This window comes from Sturnira hondurensis, unplaced genomic scaffold (genome assembly GCF_014824575.4).
Source record: "Sturnira hondurensis isolate 20B ecotype Veracruz unplaced genomic scaffold, ASM1482457v3 Scaffold0000780, whole genome shotgun sequence".
In the NCBI taxonomy this organism is placed as follows: domain Eukaryota; kingdom Metazoa; phylum Chordata; class Mammalia; order Chiroptera; family Phyllostomidae; genus Sturnira; species Sturnira hondurensis.
In genome coordinates, this window is record NW_028073411.1 from 9949487 (window position 1) to 9967204 (window position 17718).

The 17718-nt window shown below is 32.8% G+C and overlaps 1 protein-coding gene across 13 annotated transcripts in view; it reads left to right on the plus strand.

The window, feature by feature from the left end:
* The window catches only part of LCORL (ligand dependent nuclear receptor corepressor like), a 120307-nt gene that overhangs the window by 78621 nt on the left and 23968 nt on the right, over positions 1-17718 (plus strand). For 11 of the 13 annotated variants that reach the window (XM_037045167.1, XM_037045186.1, XM_037045176.1 and 8 more), the window contains 2 exons: positions 184-435; positions 11573-11666. In XM_037045167.1, coding sequence (XP_036901062.1) covers positions 184-435; positions 11573-11666 — 346 coding nt within the window. Of the gene's footprint in view, positions 1-183; positions 436-11572; positions 11667-12999; positions 17087-17718 lie in introns of those variants that run through there. The other 2 variants (XM_037045244.1, XM_037045289.1) reach the window with 2 other exon arrangements.

Sequence of the window (17718 nt, forward strand, 5' to 3'; positions counted from 1 at the left end):
TATTATCATAATACTAATTAAATGTACAATGTTTCTATTCCTACATCTTTAAACCATTGCTAATTACATAGTGATGCTAAAAAAAACTTCTGAAATCATTAATTGTAATAAAAACAAGGTAAGTTTAAATATTAGTATTTTGTATTTCATTTTTAATGCTTATTGTATCTATTTTTTCTCTAGATCTTCCTCAGAACTGTGATCCTAACATTCCCCTAGTTGCTCAGGAATTAATGAAAAAGATGATACGTCAGTTTGCAATTGAGTATATTTCAAAAAGTGGTAAAATTCAAGAAAACAGAAATGGTTCAATTGGACCAAGTCTAATATATAAAAGTATCCAAATGAATCAAGCAGAAAACTCCCTTCAGGAAGAGCAGGAAGGCCCTTTAGACCTCACTGTGAGTCGAACGCAAGAACAAAATACTCAGCAAGGTAAGACTTTTGTGTGTATAATATTTAATTTTGTTTTGACATTCTTAAATGTATATAACCTTATATTTGTAGTGAAATTTGATAAGTACTATTACTTGTAATTAGCCTCTGTGATACAGACTACTGAGAAGGGCTAAATTAGAGCTTTTATTATTACAGTTGACTTATATTTGTAAAAAAAGAAATTTGACTTTCAGTTTCTTTTCACAATAAAGTATACGATGAGAGAATCCTAACATACAACTGAAATGCAAAATATACTTGCAAAGAGAATGTGGACCCCGGCCTGTGGGGGTCCATGTGTTGTGGATGCGACAAAGAAATTCACAAGGACTACAGAAGTCCTGTGGAGAAAAAGGGATGGTATGGCCACTCTCTGAGTGAGAGAGGGCCCGACCCTTGCCTGGACAAGCTTTTATTGCTTTTCTGGGTACATTACATCTAGGATGATCCTCAATTACTATGCACAGGTTCGCTGTAGGTGATTACCTTTTACAGATAAGGAAAGAAAGGCTGTTGCTAATTACATCAAAGAAGAAGATATTTGCAAATGCAAAGGGAAAAGTTGTTGAACTGATTACACTTGTCCTTGGGAGGTTTAGCATAGATTTTAGGAAGTTACTTTAAAGATATGCAGTAAACATTTTCTGCCTCAATTCGGGGTGAGGGAGTTTTAGCAAAAGCAAGCCTCATAGCAGCCTAGGTACAATGCAGGCCTAATTCCCCACAAGAAAACCTATCTGTGGGCCCTGAATTGCCAGTCTGGTTCCCCATCGGTTTTCCTAATCAGGGGTTGGGCTACATTCCTCACACCACACGGAGCAGTCTCCTATAGTTCAGTTTTTTACACTTAAATGAAAAATAAAAAGAAATAGATGATTATCTTTCATTGTTAATGTAAGGGAAAAAGAAAAGTTAATACAAGTGATAAATATAATGTAAACATGTGGTTAACTATATAGAGATTCATTTTTCATAAAAGTCTGAATGATGAGGGCTCTGTATGATTTACCTAATAGTTAATTGAAGGAAGAGCCATAATTTACAGAGCGAAGGAAGGACCTTTTAAATGTTTGTGGAGGATAGCAAATAAGTGTTTGACTTGAGAAGATAGAACAAATAGCTTTTGTTAACACGAGGTTGGGATGTTATTGTCACTTCTTGAAGCCAGAAAAATATCAGCATTAAGTTTGATATCAGAAGGCGGCATTGTGGTGTTTGGGGCTCTAAAGAAAAGTACACAAGTTGTTGTTTAAAGAAAATAGTCTTTTTAATGTGTAGGACATTAAATTTGAGAGGGACCTTAAATATAGAAATATTTTTTAATTTACATGAATGTATGTGACATGAAATACTAGATTATATGACAGAAAATTTGGAGGATGACTATAATATAAGGCTTAACGAAAAATATATCAACACAAAGTTTGGAAATTAGAAAGCATACGATTTTTGAAAATTTTTTCTTTGTTTTGCTTTCCAAGTTGCATACCCTCTTATATCTCTTCTCCTTTGTGGAAGGCAGTTTAGTGTTCTAAAGAAACTAAAACATAGGCTTTGATATCTGAAAGACTTGTGGTTGAAATCCTACCTCTGTTCCGTAAGTTACTTAAACAAGTAACTTTACCTATTAGAACTTTAATTTCCCTGTTATTTGGCGATAATAGTAGCAAACTCATTGGAACAGTGTGAAAAGTTAAACATAAAGGAACCAACTCATAAAAGATACCCAAACACTAGTCTCTCCATACTTTCTGCCTCTATTCCTTATCACCATAGAAGTGAAGCCTTGGAAGTAGCATCATAGTGATCTGATCTACTAGTCATAGCATCTTGGTATGACTGTTACACTGAAGTAGAACTGAACTTTATCTGAATGGCCCAATGAATAGAACTAGGATCACAAGCTAGAAGTCGGGTAGAAACAAACCTTGGGTTCATAAAAGAAAGGATATTTCTAAGCATCAGACAGTTCTTAAAGTTTAAACAGGCAAATGATTCCCTGATTGCCTTATCATTACCTAGAGGTATCCAAAAGTATTAGATAGATATCCAAAAGCACAGTAATGGGATAGATGGAATTTTAAAAGTTAAATTCCAGTTTTGATATTCTCTGATTCTGTGAATTTAAATGGTAAGGCAGACCCAAGTATAAATAGAAAACAAGTAATGTGAATCATTTACGTTACTGTGATGTCCCAGGGAAAGTACACAAATATATATGTGAACATCCTGAGGTTGAAAAGAGTAGTGATAATGGATATCAATCTGTGCTTAAGTCTTCTTGATGATTTTAATTGGGGCGGGGGAGACTTCTTCTTATATATGATTTCAGTGTTCTTCAGGATAGGAATCATGTAGTCTAGTGTGACTTATGATGTAGAGAGACTGATACTAGATAAAAATACAGTGGTAGGGACCAGATTATGAGAAAGCCCTGTAGGATATAGCAAGGATTTTGACTTTCCTTAGAGGCCCAGAAAGCTGCTAGATTGCTTTAAGCATTGTGTAATAAAATCAGATTTTCATTACTAAACCATACTCCTGTGATACAGGTTGATAGGCTCTAACTCTGCCTACTTTGCATACCTAATTATATAAATAAAAGTTGAGCACATCAAACAAAATACCCTTTGATGCATTTGTTTGTTCACATGTGTGTGTTGGCATATTTACACACACTGGTACCTTATACATACTTACTTTTCCACAAATTAAATTTTTTAAGGTTGAAATAAAAATGTTACAAGCAATTTTTAATGTCTTGCTAATCATGATCACTGTCAGTATCTTATTGCACAATATAGACTTAGTGAGAGTATCATTAGTAATAATAGAAGGTATAAATCGTATTTCAAATGGGTTTCTTGAGAAATTTTTAAAATTTGGACTAATTGGCCTATAATATAATCAATAAAGTGCTCCTACTAATAGAAGCAGTGTTAGTTTTGCCTGCCTTTGTAGCTACTGCTTACATTTTTCATATTATTTTCACTCTGTAATTCTTAACAGTATTCAAGTCAGTTCATTTTGTGTTACTTTATTTAAATTAGATAACGTAATCTATAAATCTAATAGATAATCTAATAAATAATATGAATAATTTATGGATAGTCTAACCTATAAATCTATCATATTATCAACCCCAAATAGTTTCATAGGTTACTCTATATAACCTTAAAGTAACACATAATCTGTCAATTACAGACTATTTTAAAGAATAGAAAACAAATATTGGTATAATTTTTATACCAAAACCAAAGATAGCAAAAGGAAAAAAAGTTGCAAGCCATCCTTACAAGCCTAAGTTCAAAAGTCTAAATAAATATTAGAAAATTGAAAATAGTGAGGTATAAAAACATGACAAATAATGACTAGGGAGGCATGGATGATCTTGCATTTGAAAGAGGTTTATTATTTTTCACATTACCAGAAGAAGAAGAAGAAGAAGAAGAAGAAAAACTGTATCATTATTACAGGTACAGAAAAAAAATCCTAAAATGCTGACACATTTATGATATAAGATGCCTGTCAAACAGAGAATATATGACCACTTTCACTACCAGAAACATTATAATCTAATGATTTAAAGTACTGGGGAAGACAAAAACATACACTATCACTAATTTTTGGTATTTTATGGGAGGTCCTGACTCATAATATAATGAGAAAATAGAAATATGAAAATAAGCAGTATTAAGCAATTGGTTATAAGGAAAGAATGGGAAAAATTATCATCCTTTATAAACAATATGATTGTACATGTAGAAAATATAAAAGAATATTTAGATAAACTTTCAGAATTGGTGAAAAACTTCAGAAAAGGTCATTATGTATTGATACATAGTCTCAAGCACCCAATTAGAAAATCCATGAAAAAGAAAGTCTATAATAGCAACAAAAGTCGAGGGGGGGGGGGACATTAAAACAGAATTAAACTAATGAACTGTTTAAGACCTTATGGAGAACATTATAAAACTTTATTAAAGGACATAAAAGTGGACTCCCCAAATGAGGGGTTATATTTTAAATGAATGGGAAGACTAACAGATGTCAATTCATTCTTAATATACTTATAAATTCATTGTCATTCCAGTCAAAATTTTGATAAGGTTTATTGTGAGAAATTATTTACCAAGCCTAAAATTTATGAGCAGTACTTAAAGAGCCAAAAATAACTAAGTCGAAAGTGGTCAAGGGCTTGCTCTAAAACATGTGAAGACTTCCTTAATACAGTAATTAAAGCAGGCTACTATTAGCCATATACAAAATCAGTAGAACAGATTAGAAAGTCCAGAAACTCTCCAAACATTAACAGAATCTTGGTATAAGACAAAGATGTCATTATAAATTAAGGAAGGATGACCTATTCAGTAAATTGCTTGGGGCAATTGATTACTCACACGAAACAAACAAAATAGATGGATCCCTGCCGCAAACCACTCACCAAAATAATTCCAGTTGAGTTAAAGGGCTAAATATGAAAAGAAAAACTAAAAATTTGAAAAAATTTAAAATGATATCTTAATGAACTCGAAATAAGGAAGAATTTCTTCAGGTGCAAAATTACCAGTCCATACAACAATTTTGTAACGTTGATTATACTGAAAAAAATTTAAGTATTATAAAAGTGTGAATGAAGGGAAAGTTCAAGCCTCAAATTGGGAGATAGTATTTATAATTGATATAACAGGTACCATTCACCTAACAAAAACTACAGCCAGTGAGAAAAATGCAACTCTGTAAAAAAAAAAAAAAAAAAAAGGCATAAATAGTTCTCGTAAGATAACAGAGTAATCAAATAACCAAAGAAATATAGTTATCCTTTCCAGTCTATTCCAATGTACTCTTAAATTGATGTATAAGAGATGGCAATTCAACCTCTGATTAATGCTAAACTTGTAAAAAATCTCGTATTTCCAAAATACCTACTCTTAATTTACATTTTCTTCATCTACAACAGTATTTTACTGTACAGTTTTGCAGGTATTTATAGAAATTATTGTTACCTTAAAGATTTCTTTTTTCCATGCTAAACCTTTAGGGTGTTTTTTCCCATCTGTAATGATAGGAGAGTTTATCTCTTTTTATTTACTAGTGCTGTAAATACTTGTTGAAACTATCATGTCTCTAAACCTGTTTTCCATGCAGATCTTTTTAGCTTGTTTAATTCTTTATAAGGTCAGCTTCTAGAGTCCTCATTTTCCTTGCCCTATCTTTTACAAACTCTAAGCTGACTTAAAACATAGTTGCCCTAAGGAAAATACTTTCATTTGCCTCTCCTTGTTGGAGAGGCAAGTAAAACACCTTGTTAGAAAGTTGTTACTAGGTGTTACTTAGTAACAGGGTGTTACTTTCTAACAAGGTGTTTCTATATTAGAGATACTTGTTTTTGTGCTTTCATTTCTACAGATTTGCACAAATACTCTGAACCTCAGAAACTGGGAGGAAGTAAGTCATGCATTGCTTGTGCAAATGACTTTTTTCCTGGTACACAAAAATACAGGTAGAAATACCATTGGCATATCAAAAAATTTTTTTCAATTTCAGTTTTAATCTCAGGCCAAGTAAAAACTTCTCCTTAATAATAAAGCACAGAAGAAATTTGCACCCCAGGGACCTTTATCATTATCATTGCAACCATGAAGAATTTACCAGTCCTTTACCGAACAAGATCAGATGTGGGCAGATGGAAGCGCAGCACTTCATTGGCCTTGTTGGTGTGGTTTTCTACCATGGATCCATTGAATATCCTAGTAGAACATCAATGTAGTAAATCTCTGACTACATTGTACTTGTTCCTATGCTTATTTCCCCACTGTAATCTACATTGAGAGCAGAAGGGTCTGTTCACTTGCATCCCCAGTGCATGTATGATACATGCATGATATACTGGATTTAATTGGATTAAAAAATCTTCACTATTTTCAGATGCTACTGACAAAATAAGGTTTGATCACTGGGTTTATGATATTTGAACATTGAAATTTTTATTTTAAATATTTCAGTTGGGAAATACCCTAAAATATTATACTTTCTCAAATAACATATGGAATATTAAGTTTTAACATGAAAATAATTGTTACACTTCCTCATAATGACCTGACATTTTTAGAATTATTTTTCCTTAATCTATTTGGTAACAGATAAGTAGAATTTTTTTTAAGAATTGTTACACTACCCATTATTACCCATAGGGCTGTAGTATGCCAGTCCTTTACTAGGAACAAAAGAAACAAAGAACACGATAGAAAATGGTTCTGCCCTCATAGGTCTTATATTCTGATGGGGTAGACAGAAAAAAGATAAATCAGTAAAAAAAATAATTCCACAAGGTGATAAGATCTATAATGGAAATAAAACTCAGTGACAACAAGGAGTAATAACAGTAGCAGGCTAGAAGATGTTACTATATTAGAGTAAATGATTAGGCAAAGCCTCTGAGAAGGTGATTTGTCCAATTTACAGCCAATAAATGGAACAATTTGTATTTATTTTTAGGGACATGTTCAAATATATAGAAAAATACAGCATAATAATCTTGTTCCTGTCACCCAGAACTATCTCATTATTTATTCTTAGAAGCAGCCACTGATAATACCTATTTATGTATCTATAAGCAAAATAATTTGTGTGCTTTAAAAATGTATGTAATGCATACTAAGTGCACTGTTGTTGATTTAGTCCTACTGCTTTTCTTAGTAATCATATTAGCAAAAATTAAAAATCTCAACAATACCAGCTCTTGTCAAGGATATAGGAAATTTAGAAATATCTACTGAATATGTCCAAGAAAAATTTTTATACACAAGAAGATATTTGGAAGGATTTTTATTTCAATGTTGTTTGTAGTTGCGAAAAACTAAAACAACTTAGGTACCTGCCAATGGTAAATAAATTTCAGCCTCCCTCTCCCTCTTCTACTTACTTTGTATTGCCCTAGAGCAGTGGTTTTCAACCTTTTTTATCTCATGGAACACATAAACTAATTACTAAAAATTTGCAGCACACAAAAAAATACATTTTTTGTTAATTAGACAAAAAATAAGTATAATTTTGGTTCACACCAGACAGCTATTGTTACATTCACCGTTGTGATATTTTTTTTCTTAATTTGGCAATCTAAGGGAAAAGAGGTCAGTGCCCCTGACTAAAAAGTCAGGTATTGCATGTTTTAAAAATTCTTGCAAGCATACTGGGGTGCCATGGCACACTGGTTGAAAATCCTTGCCCTAGAGCATTTAGTATAATAAGTGTTTAGTTTTTATTCATTGAGTTAATAATTAGTACTTTGGAAATATGATATGGTAGTTCCATTGTGAGGGAGGGATGTTGATACATGTAGTCACCATTTAACTAAATAGAAGTCATCAACAGGAGCAAGAAGATGCCCTTCATCTCCCACTCCTGATCTTCCTTTTTCTTAACCCTTCTTCCTAAGCTGTGTCTTCCCTTCTTTTCATATTTGTTTTTCTAATTCATAGAGTCATGGGGTGATTCATTACCACTTTTCTAGTTCTAAAATTACAGCCTTTGTGAAGGAAAATGGAATTATGATATCAGCAAAATACAAAAAAGTATAGGTGATAATATTCCTTTAAAAAAGTGAGATTTTCTATACATAACTAAAACTTACCAAAAGTCTTTTATGTGTGTATCTATGTATCTTTATTCACTACATAAATGTTCATTGATTAAAGAATTTTACTGTGTGGCAGAAATGTGTTGAAGAAGAATATTTTTCATTTTCACTGAGTTTAATGTGTTTCTTTAGTTAACAGATACTTTTAGAGCAAAATTTCTAACATAGGCAACCTACATTTGGAGAAGGGGCAAAAATTATAAAAGTATTTCTCACCTGGGTCACTGTTTAGAATTCCTAAAGAAAAGGAATCAGGAGTATAGGCCTAATTTGTGTAGCTCTGTTAAAGATGGAAAAGTGCTGCTTCTCAAGCTCATCCTAGCTATAACCAGGGCTGTGTGTGGCTGTCCACACAGCAGTCAGTGAGTGGTCCGCAACAGACAGGAATGCCTTCATTGCCTTAGCTAGGGGGCTATAGCCTAGTGTGCATAGTTAGTGTAGAAGACAGAGAAGGGGTTTGTTGCACCTCTTTATTTCTGGTTTGTGGAATAATTTACTTTATTTCGACCATATTAAAAGTGTAGAAGAGTTTTGAATTGGAGACACTTTTATTAATTCATTCTGTAACATTGATTAGGAATAACACATTAATAGTGTGTTTGACCTGCTACAAACTGCATGAAGCATGAGCAGAATCAAAACTGGTGAACTGAATGATAAATCTGAATACGGATTAGGTGATCATTTTTGAAGGAGGTAGTCTGATGAGGTATTGAAGTAGTAAAATTTTAATTGCTGTAGAAGAGAAATGGGATAGTAAATAGAAAAGACATTTCTTTCTTTAAAATTCAGTAGGTTGTAGCACTCTACTATTTATGAAGTAAAAATGAAAAAGGTAAGACCTCTGACCTTGAGAGTTCGGTCTTATGGAAGAAAAAGATATGTAAGTCAATAATTGCATGGCGATATCATAAGTGTTATAGGACACGGTTGACTCTCAGTAATCAGCCTCCACTTGGGATCTCAGTCTTAGAGTATGAGTCTGACAAGTTGAAAAGCTAGAAAGACCATTCTAGGCACAGGGAATCATGCAGTGCAGTTTGAGAGTCCTGACACCACATAGCACAATTAAGGAACTACATGTGTGTAGATGCACAGGAAGTGTGAGTTGGAGACTAAGTATAAAATTGGGTTTGATGGGTAAACTGGGGCAAGACACTTCAAGTTACAATTTTTTAAGATGTGAGGTACCATATACTTTGTTTACCTGTCCATTTTCCCCTCTTACTATTTTTAATTTTTAATCCTTAGCCAAGGATACTTTTTATTATTGACTTTAGAAAGAGAGGAAGGGAGAGAGCAACATCAATCAGTTGCCTTTTGTATGTGCCCCACCAGGAATTGAACCCGCAGCCTTTTGGTATAAGGGAGGACATCCCAAACAACTGAGCAGCCTGTCCAGGGTTCCTTTTAATGTAGGCATTCTAACCTCTAGCCATACTGAATTTCTTTTAGTTCTTCAAAACTTTATTCAGCAAATATTTATTGAACACATATTGTGTGCCAGGCACTATGCTAGTCAGTTGGGATGCATCATTGAATAAAATAGACATGGTCTCTGCGTTCACATAGTTTACAGTCAGGTTGCTAATGCTGCTAAGTATGTAAAAACTAGAATACAGCCTACCAAACGCTAAATAGTGTGGGTAAGTATTGCAGGAATAGGAACCTACAATAATGATGACCAACCAAGTCCAAGTTGTGCCTGAATGACTGAATGATGACAAGATTCATTGAGAATTAGGACGAATGTGGGGATAGGAGGAGGAGAGGATTAGGAGTCTCTAGGCAGAGGAAACTAACTGAAAGTGTGAAAGCCCACCGATGAGAGATAGCAGAGCACTTTCCCACCTGTAGACCTTTGCAGTCCATTCTCTCCACAGCAGGTTGATGCTTTCAAAACAAATGCAAATTGTGTCAGTCTTATCAGAATTCTGCCATGGTTTCCTGTATCTCTCAAAATAAAATTCAGACTCTTACTGTGGCCTTCAAGACCCAGTAAGATTCGACTTCCTACAACGTTTTTTTCATCTCACTCAGACTGACTTTCTCTACTCCAGCCACCCTGACCTTTTTGCTGTTCCCCAGACATTCCAGACATGATTTCATATCACAGCCTTTTGCACTAACTTCCTCCAGAAGCTTTCCACAGGTAATCTGCTTGGTTGGTACCCTCACTTGGTTCAAGTCAAAGAGACTGTTACTGATAACACTCAATAAAATAGCAACCTCTTTTGGCTTACCCTCCATACTCAATCAGCTTACTCTGCTTCGTTTTTCTTAATCATCCATCTAAATATGCATTGAGTGGTGCTGGTGGTGGTATATGACTTACCTTACTACATCTTAAGCACTGTAATAGGTACTTGGTGTGCTGTTTCTTCTGCTCTCCAAATTCTTAGAATAGTGCTTTGCACATAGTAAGCACTTGAAATTATTTTGAATTATATATAGTAAATTATAGGTGCAATGTTTTCTTATTTTTTCACTTTTGTGTCTTACCAGGGCACTTAGTGTTAAGTAGATTTATATGCTAATAGTAAAATCCACTTGATTAAAAAATAGTATTTTTTAGTATATTTTTAAACATATTTTCTTATGATTCTTTTCTTATAGCTTAAATTTTTAATTTTTTACCTGTCAGTAAAGATAGTATTATTTACTATGTTTTATTTTTTTATTGATTTTTTTAGAGAAAGAAGGGAAAGGATTGGGAGGGAGGGTGGGGGAGAGAAAGATAGATAGACATTGATTTATTGTTCCACTTATTTATGCATTCATTGGTTGATTCTTATATGTGCCCTTATTGTACATCGAACCTGCAACCTTAGTGTATCAGGGTTATACGCTGACCAGCCAGGCTACCCAGCTAGGGCCCTTATGTGTTTTAAATTCATAGTTTATTTTTATCCTTTTTGATCATAAAGTTTGTCAAATTAACAATAAGTCTGAATCATAGAAGTTTTATTTATGTAAATTTAATACTGTAATAGTAATAAAAAATAACTACATTTTAGTGACAAATACTTAGGCAATTGTTTTCTAACAGGTATATTCCTAAAGTGTTATGTTGTTGTATCTTTAGTCACAGATATAACCATGATATATGACTCAACTGTGCTACATTTCAGTTATTTAAAATAGTAAACTTTTACACTGTAATTTCTGAAAACACATTGGTTACACATGGAGTCACAGCTTACCTAAAGTATGTGTTCCACATATTGCTAGTCCTAGTAAATACTAATTATTGTTCTTATTTATTATCATTTTCCATGCTCTCTGTTGTGCTCTTTATATCATTCCTACTTTCCCAAAGAGTCATCTGGGCATCCTTTAATAAAAAACAGTCATGGATGAGCAGTCAAATGGCTGTTCACTGCAGCTGGTGGGAACGGTGACCAAGGGTTGGTTTTCAACAGGTTTTGTGCCGTAACCTGTTTGTTTCTTTAATTTGTCACAAATATAAAGTTTTTTCTCTTGCAAAAATTATAGGGGATGGAGTGTTAGATCTCTCTACAAAGAAAACCAGCATAAAATCTGAAGAGTCATCCATATGTGATCCTACTTCTGAAAATTCAATGGCTGGGTAAGCAATATCTAGGAAATATACTATAACATTAATATAAAATTATCTCTGCAGAGAACGCTTAATACTACTATGAGTAGATTGACATACACAGTTTTCCTCCAGAAGCTTTGTCACTCATAAGTGTTTGTCTCTCATACCTTCCATGTGTCCTTTCTCTTTCTTTTTTATTCTTTCTGTTAAAGAAAAGTTATCAGAACAATCACCAAACTTTAGTTCATGTTACTAAAAATGAACTACCAACTAAACCATAGAATATAAACTGAGAGGCAGATCAAGTAGAGAGAATTTTAAATTCAGTATTCAGGAGGCAGTTTTAAGGGAAATATGTAATTCCACTATTCAATTTTTAAAACAATAAATTTTTAAAGTACTATACTTACTAATTCATACAGTTAGCTGATAGTGCTTATGTTTTTTCCATTGTGCTTTAGGTGTGGTGGCAAACTATTTAATATACCTCATAATCACCACAAAAGGTCCTTTTATGCTTTGATTGAAATCTGTCATTACATTAATTTTATAGATAATTAGTATGAAATGCTGTTCTGTTGGATTTGGGGATTTTTTTTAATAACTTGCATCTTCCCATTAACAAGCTATACAGGAAGCTTTTTTGTCACATTTAAATCTTAGATGTAGAGTGTAGTAATAATTTGTTTAAACTAAAGCTGTAGTAGCATTTGAATCATGAGGTATATAGCAAGCTTTCTGTTTGAGAAACTGAAATTACAATGATAAATTTGAAGTAGCAATAACATTTATAATATCTAAAATTATTTTACCCAAATATAACTTACTTCTTGTTTCAAATTATAAGTTTTTATCTAAAGAAAAATTGGTCTTGTGGAAATATGGGATGTTTGTGTTTGGAAATACTCTTACTGCTACAAATTTCCTTTAAAGGGGTTGACTCTTTTATTACTTGTTTAGCGGTAACGTCACGTTTCTACTAACAAAAACTCCTTTAGGATTTGGGTATTTTTTATAATGGAACTCTAATTGTACAAGTAAAAATTCTAAGTGTTGCTCTGCAAGCATCTGTCAGAGGAATAGCAACATCATGAGAGTATTTTTACAAATACTGAGTTAGGATTTTATGTTCTTGGAAGGTCTGCCTGTTGGGGCCACCGTATGATTGACACATTGTCCTACCAGGACTGTAGCGTTTGCTTTGATAAGGAGTAACTACTACATCTCACAGACTTAAAAGAGTATAAGCAGTGATGTTACCTAAGCAAGGAGTATAATAAAGGAGTGGACCCTCCCCTTCCATAGCTGTGTGAGAGTCTCTCATACATCAGTTTACCATCGTTTCATTCCATCCATCCAGGAGACTACACAGAAACAGAGAGGACTATGTGGAAAGAAGTGCTGAGTTTGCAGATGGTTTGCTCTCAAAAGCTTTGAAAGACATTCAGTCTGGAGCACTGGACATAAATAAAGCAGGCATACTTTATGGCATACCTCAAAAAACTTTACTTCTCCACTTAGAAGCCTTACCAGCAGGGAAGCCTGCATCTTTTAAAAACAAAACTCGAGATTTCAATGATAGTTACTCATATAAAGACAGTAAAGAAACTTGTGCAGTGCTGCAAAAAGTAGCCTTGTGGGCAAGAGCTCAAGCAGAGCGCACAGAAAAAAGTAAACTCAATCTACTTGAAACCTCAGAATTAAAATTCCCAACCGCTTCCAGTTACCTCCATCAGTTAACTCTACAGAAAATGGTTACTCAATTTAAAGAAAAAAATGAAAGCCTACAGTATGAAACTTCACATTCTACTGTACAGTTAAAAATTCCTCAGCTACGAGTAAGTTCTGTTTCCAAACAACCTGATGGTCCTGGTCTGCTGGATGTTATGTATCAAGTTTCCAAAACCTCTCCAGTCCTAGAAGGATCAGCTCTCCAAAAACTGAAAAATATACTCCCTAAGCAGAACAAAATAGAATGTTCTGGGCCCGTAACTCACTCAAGTGTTGACTCTTATTTTCTACATGGGGACCTCTCTCCTTTGTGTCTTAATTCTAAAAATGGAACAGTTGATGGAACCTCTGAAAATACTGAAGATGGATTGGATCGAAAAGATAATAAGCAACCCAGGAAAAAACGTGGCCGTTATCGGCAATATGATCATGAAATAATGGAAGAGGCTATTGCAATGGTAATGAGTGGAAAAATGAGTGTTTCCAAAGCACAAGGAATTTATGGGGTACCTCACAGCACTTTAGAATACAAGGTAAAAGAAAGATCTGGAACACTGAAGACTCCTCCGAAGAAGAAACTCCGATTAGCAGACACTGGGTTATATAATATGACAGATTCAGGGACTGGCAGCTGCAGAAATGGCAGCAAGCCTGTGTAGATTATTTGTTAGGAAAATGTTTGTGTGTGTGTACCTGCGTGTGTGTGTATGTGTGTTTGCGTGTGTGTATGTGCACAGGTGTGTATTTGTGTGTCTATATACACACATGTGGGAATTACAGATGCTCACTCTGACAGGAGACATGAAATTTTACAGTTCAAAAACCACTTACATGCCTTTTGAAAAAAGTTTTATTCAGGGTTTTCACTGTGGACAGATTATATAGTTGCTTACTTAATTCTGATAGTTTGTATTTAATCCTTGTATAAATAGGTGAAAAAGATTCAGGTTTTCTTTAGTAGTCAATAGCATAAAGCATTGTGGGAAAACGAGTAATTGTCAAGTGAAACATTTTTATAGGTGAAAGACCACTCCAGCCATTCAGTTGAACCATCTTATAATGGAAATATGATATTAATGGTTTATAAAAATTTTAACATAACATACTTACAGTTATTGTAAGTACATTAAACAACAAAATTCAGACAGCTATATCCATGCTAAGAAAAATTAATATATACAGTATTAGTACACTACAGTGCATTCTATGAAATATGAAATGCACTCAAGTGCATCCACCAGGAATAGAAAAGAAAACCTTAAATGATATGTATAATGAAATTTAATATTTATCATTTAATAGTTGATTTAGCAGGATGTTGGGGTTTATAGGTATACGCTTTTAAAAAAAAACTGACACATAGTTAACCCCAGCAGCTATAGAATCTTTTAATATAAGATGGAATACTAAGGACAAAAAGTAATTTAAATTTAATTATTAAAATAATTTAATTTTGTTTTTCATTTGAAAAATAAGCTAATGTGTAAGGTTAGAAAAGAAAGTTGGAATGCAACTTAGAGCATGTTTATAATGTGCACAGAAAAAACTTGAGAATGATCATTTTGGTTTAAATGTGCTGGTTAGTTGATGTTATGACTACTTTAAATTTTAAGGATTGTGACACACTCCTACTATTGAAAAACCTCAGTGTAACTTTAATATATTTGCTGCTGTGACATTTCAAAACATTTTCAGTTTATCAAAATGAATTACAGATTTCATTTTGGTGGGCAGAACATTATCATTTTGCTAATAACCAAATTTGCAGTTTGTTCAGGGTCTTGAATAGATTTACAAATATTTAACACTGAAGCTGTTTTGAACTTTCAGTAATGTAAACTCTCTACTAATTGGGTAGTTAGAAGTTGGGCAGTGCATTTTAACTTTTACCAGACTCGTAAGAGAGAAGTAATTTTTATATAGCAGTTTTAAAATGTGGTTCAGAGTATCCGTGTTGGATTTATGGAGAATGCAGTTTTAGTAGTAAAATGTTGTAAAGCATGTGCCTCCGTTATAAAAATGGGGATTTGCTTCATACATTCAAAATTCTCTGAGTACCCCTTTATCTGTTAAAATTCAGGTTCTGATCATTTTTCTAAGCCAGTTTTCCTAAATCCAAAAGGTATACTTAAAGCTGAATTAAAAAAAAATAAGTGCACCTTGTCAAATACTTGTGTTTTTACACTTGTGTTTGTGTGTATCTAATAATCACATACAGATGTAATACTAAAGAGATTTCAGCTATTACATTTAAAAACTGCTTACATATGTTTAAAGAAACTGAAGAGTGGGAACTTAAACAATTAAGTAGTTATTTGGTCTCTTAGATCTATACTGAACCCTCTTCAGCTGTTAATGTTACCTGCATAGTAGGGTATGAATCCTCTTGCTCTCCCCCCCAAGGAAGTATACATAATAGATTGCAAAACAGCAGATGTCAGGGTCATCTTTCTTTTTAAAGAATTAAGCCATATTTTGTGAGGGCCAGAACTTGGATTATTTAATATATTACCCCTCCCCCCACTGAAAAACAAAGTAAAAGATAAAGTAAATGTTTCCACACAATTTTATTGACCTCTTTATACAGAATTTTACTTGCAAAAATTTGGGGGCTTGAATGCATTACATAATATTTATATTGTATTGAGCTTTTTTATTCCTCACACTATATTTACATTAATAAATTGATTGAGAAGTTTATAGTAAAGGGATACTTAACAGAACTCTTTTATATCATTTAAAAGATGACCTGACCAAAAACTTTACAGGATTCATAAAATCAGGGATCATTTTGCTATTGACTTCACAGTGATCAGTAGTTTTATAGGTAATATTATAGTTAATTTACAGCATTTTAGTACTTGTATTATTTATTTTTGGTCAGAAATAATAAATTAAATATTTTTTGATAGTTTATAGGTAATGATCAACCCATAACTTTTAAAAGGAAAAACGTTTCTAATTATTGAGTTAACTTTTGATTATATGAATGAGGAAAGGCAGGGAAATTTATGGGTTCCCCTTCTCACCAGTGATTCTATTAAGATGTTCTTTATGTTAAACTTTCAAAGTACTTTATAAATTTAGTTACCAGTTACTACTTATCAATTGACAATTTTCTGAAGTACCCAGTTTCAGCAGACTTTTAATGAAGGTGAAAGCAACCCTTATATGTGCTTTCTACTTATTTGAATGTTCCTCAAGTATTTTATATTTAAAAAAAAGGAAAAGAAAAAAACAGTGCCTCTGTTTTTAGAAAACTACTGCTCAGTAAAGTTGTTTAAACCACTTCTGGTAGCTAATGACAATTTTATATTAAATTGTATACTAACTTTAGTGAGACTGATTTTTTTTAGTTGTTTACAGTACAAATACTTGTATTTGTTTTTTAATTGCAGTATTTTCATTGTCGCAGTAATTTAGTAAAACTCTGTGGCTGCCTTGATTTTGACAGATTTTGTTAATATAAACTGATTGTTAGGCAATTAGTTATATTTATGCATAAATCAATTGCACTATAATTCATGAATTATTTATTACAATATTTTCTAATGAATTCATGTATCTGTCTTGTGTTGTAAATGTACTGTAATTCTGTTCCTACTTTGTGTTGTTATATATCTAAATCTGATTGTATGAATTTTAATTGTTCAGTTAACGTGTTTCTAGGTTGTAATTTGTAGTAAAGCACTTCAATGCTTTTGCACTTAAATTTACAACACTGTTGGTGTGTGATTGATTTACTCATTCAGTAAAAGAGAAAAAAGAAAAGCAAAGAAAAAACTGACTACACTGGCTTCTTTAATTCATTCTAGGAAGCAGTTTTATTAAGATTAAATATTAGAAATGGACTTTCTGTAAAACTATTTCAATAACAAAATTTGTAATGGGAAACGGATAGTAACACAGAAGAATAGGCAGGATGTTTTGGTTTATAAATCAAACAGGAAAAGATTAGAAAAATTTTTAGCATTAAAACAAAGAAAGCTATGAAAGATAAAATTTTAGAACCTTTAATCATTTGGGAATAAATTCTAAATTGGAGACTTATGGGTTTTCAACTGTTATATTAGGTTTAATGTATTACATTTTTCTTTGAGATTTTAACATGCAAGAAAGAAATAATGAAAAAGGGAAAATTTGAAGCCAAGTAAACATATTATGGAGTCTTATATTTTGAGAACTTAATTATCAAATATCTGGATCTAATTCAATATCTGAATATCTAATTAGGAACTTTATTAAGCTATTCTTCATATAGCATTAGATGGAAATTACTGGCTACTATGGTATTCTTTGGAATTTCATTATTAGAAGTAATAAACTGAGTAAGAAACTCTTAAAATAC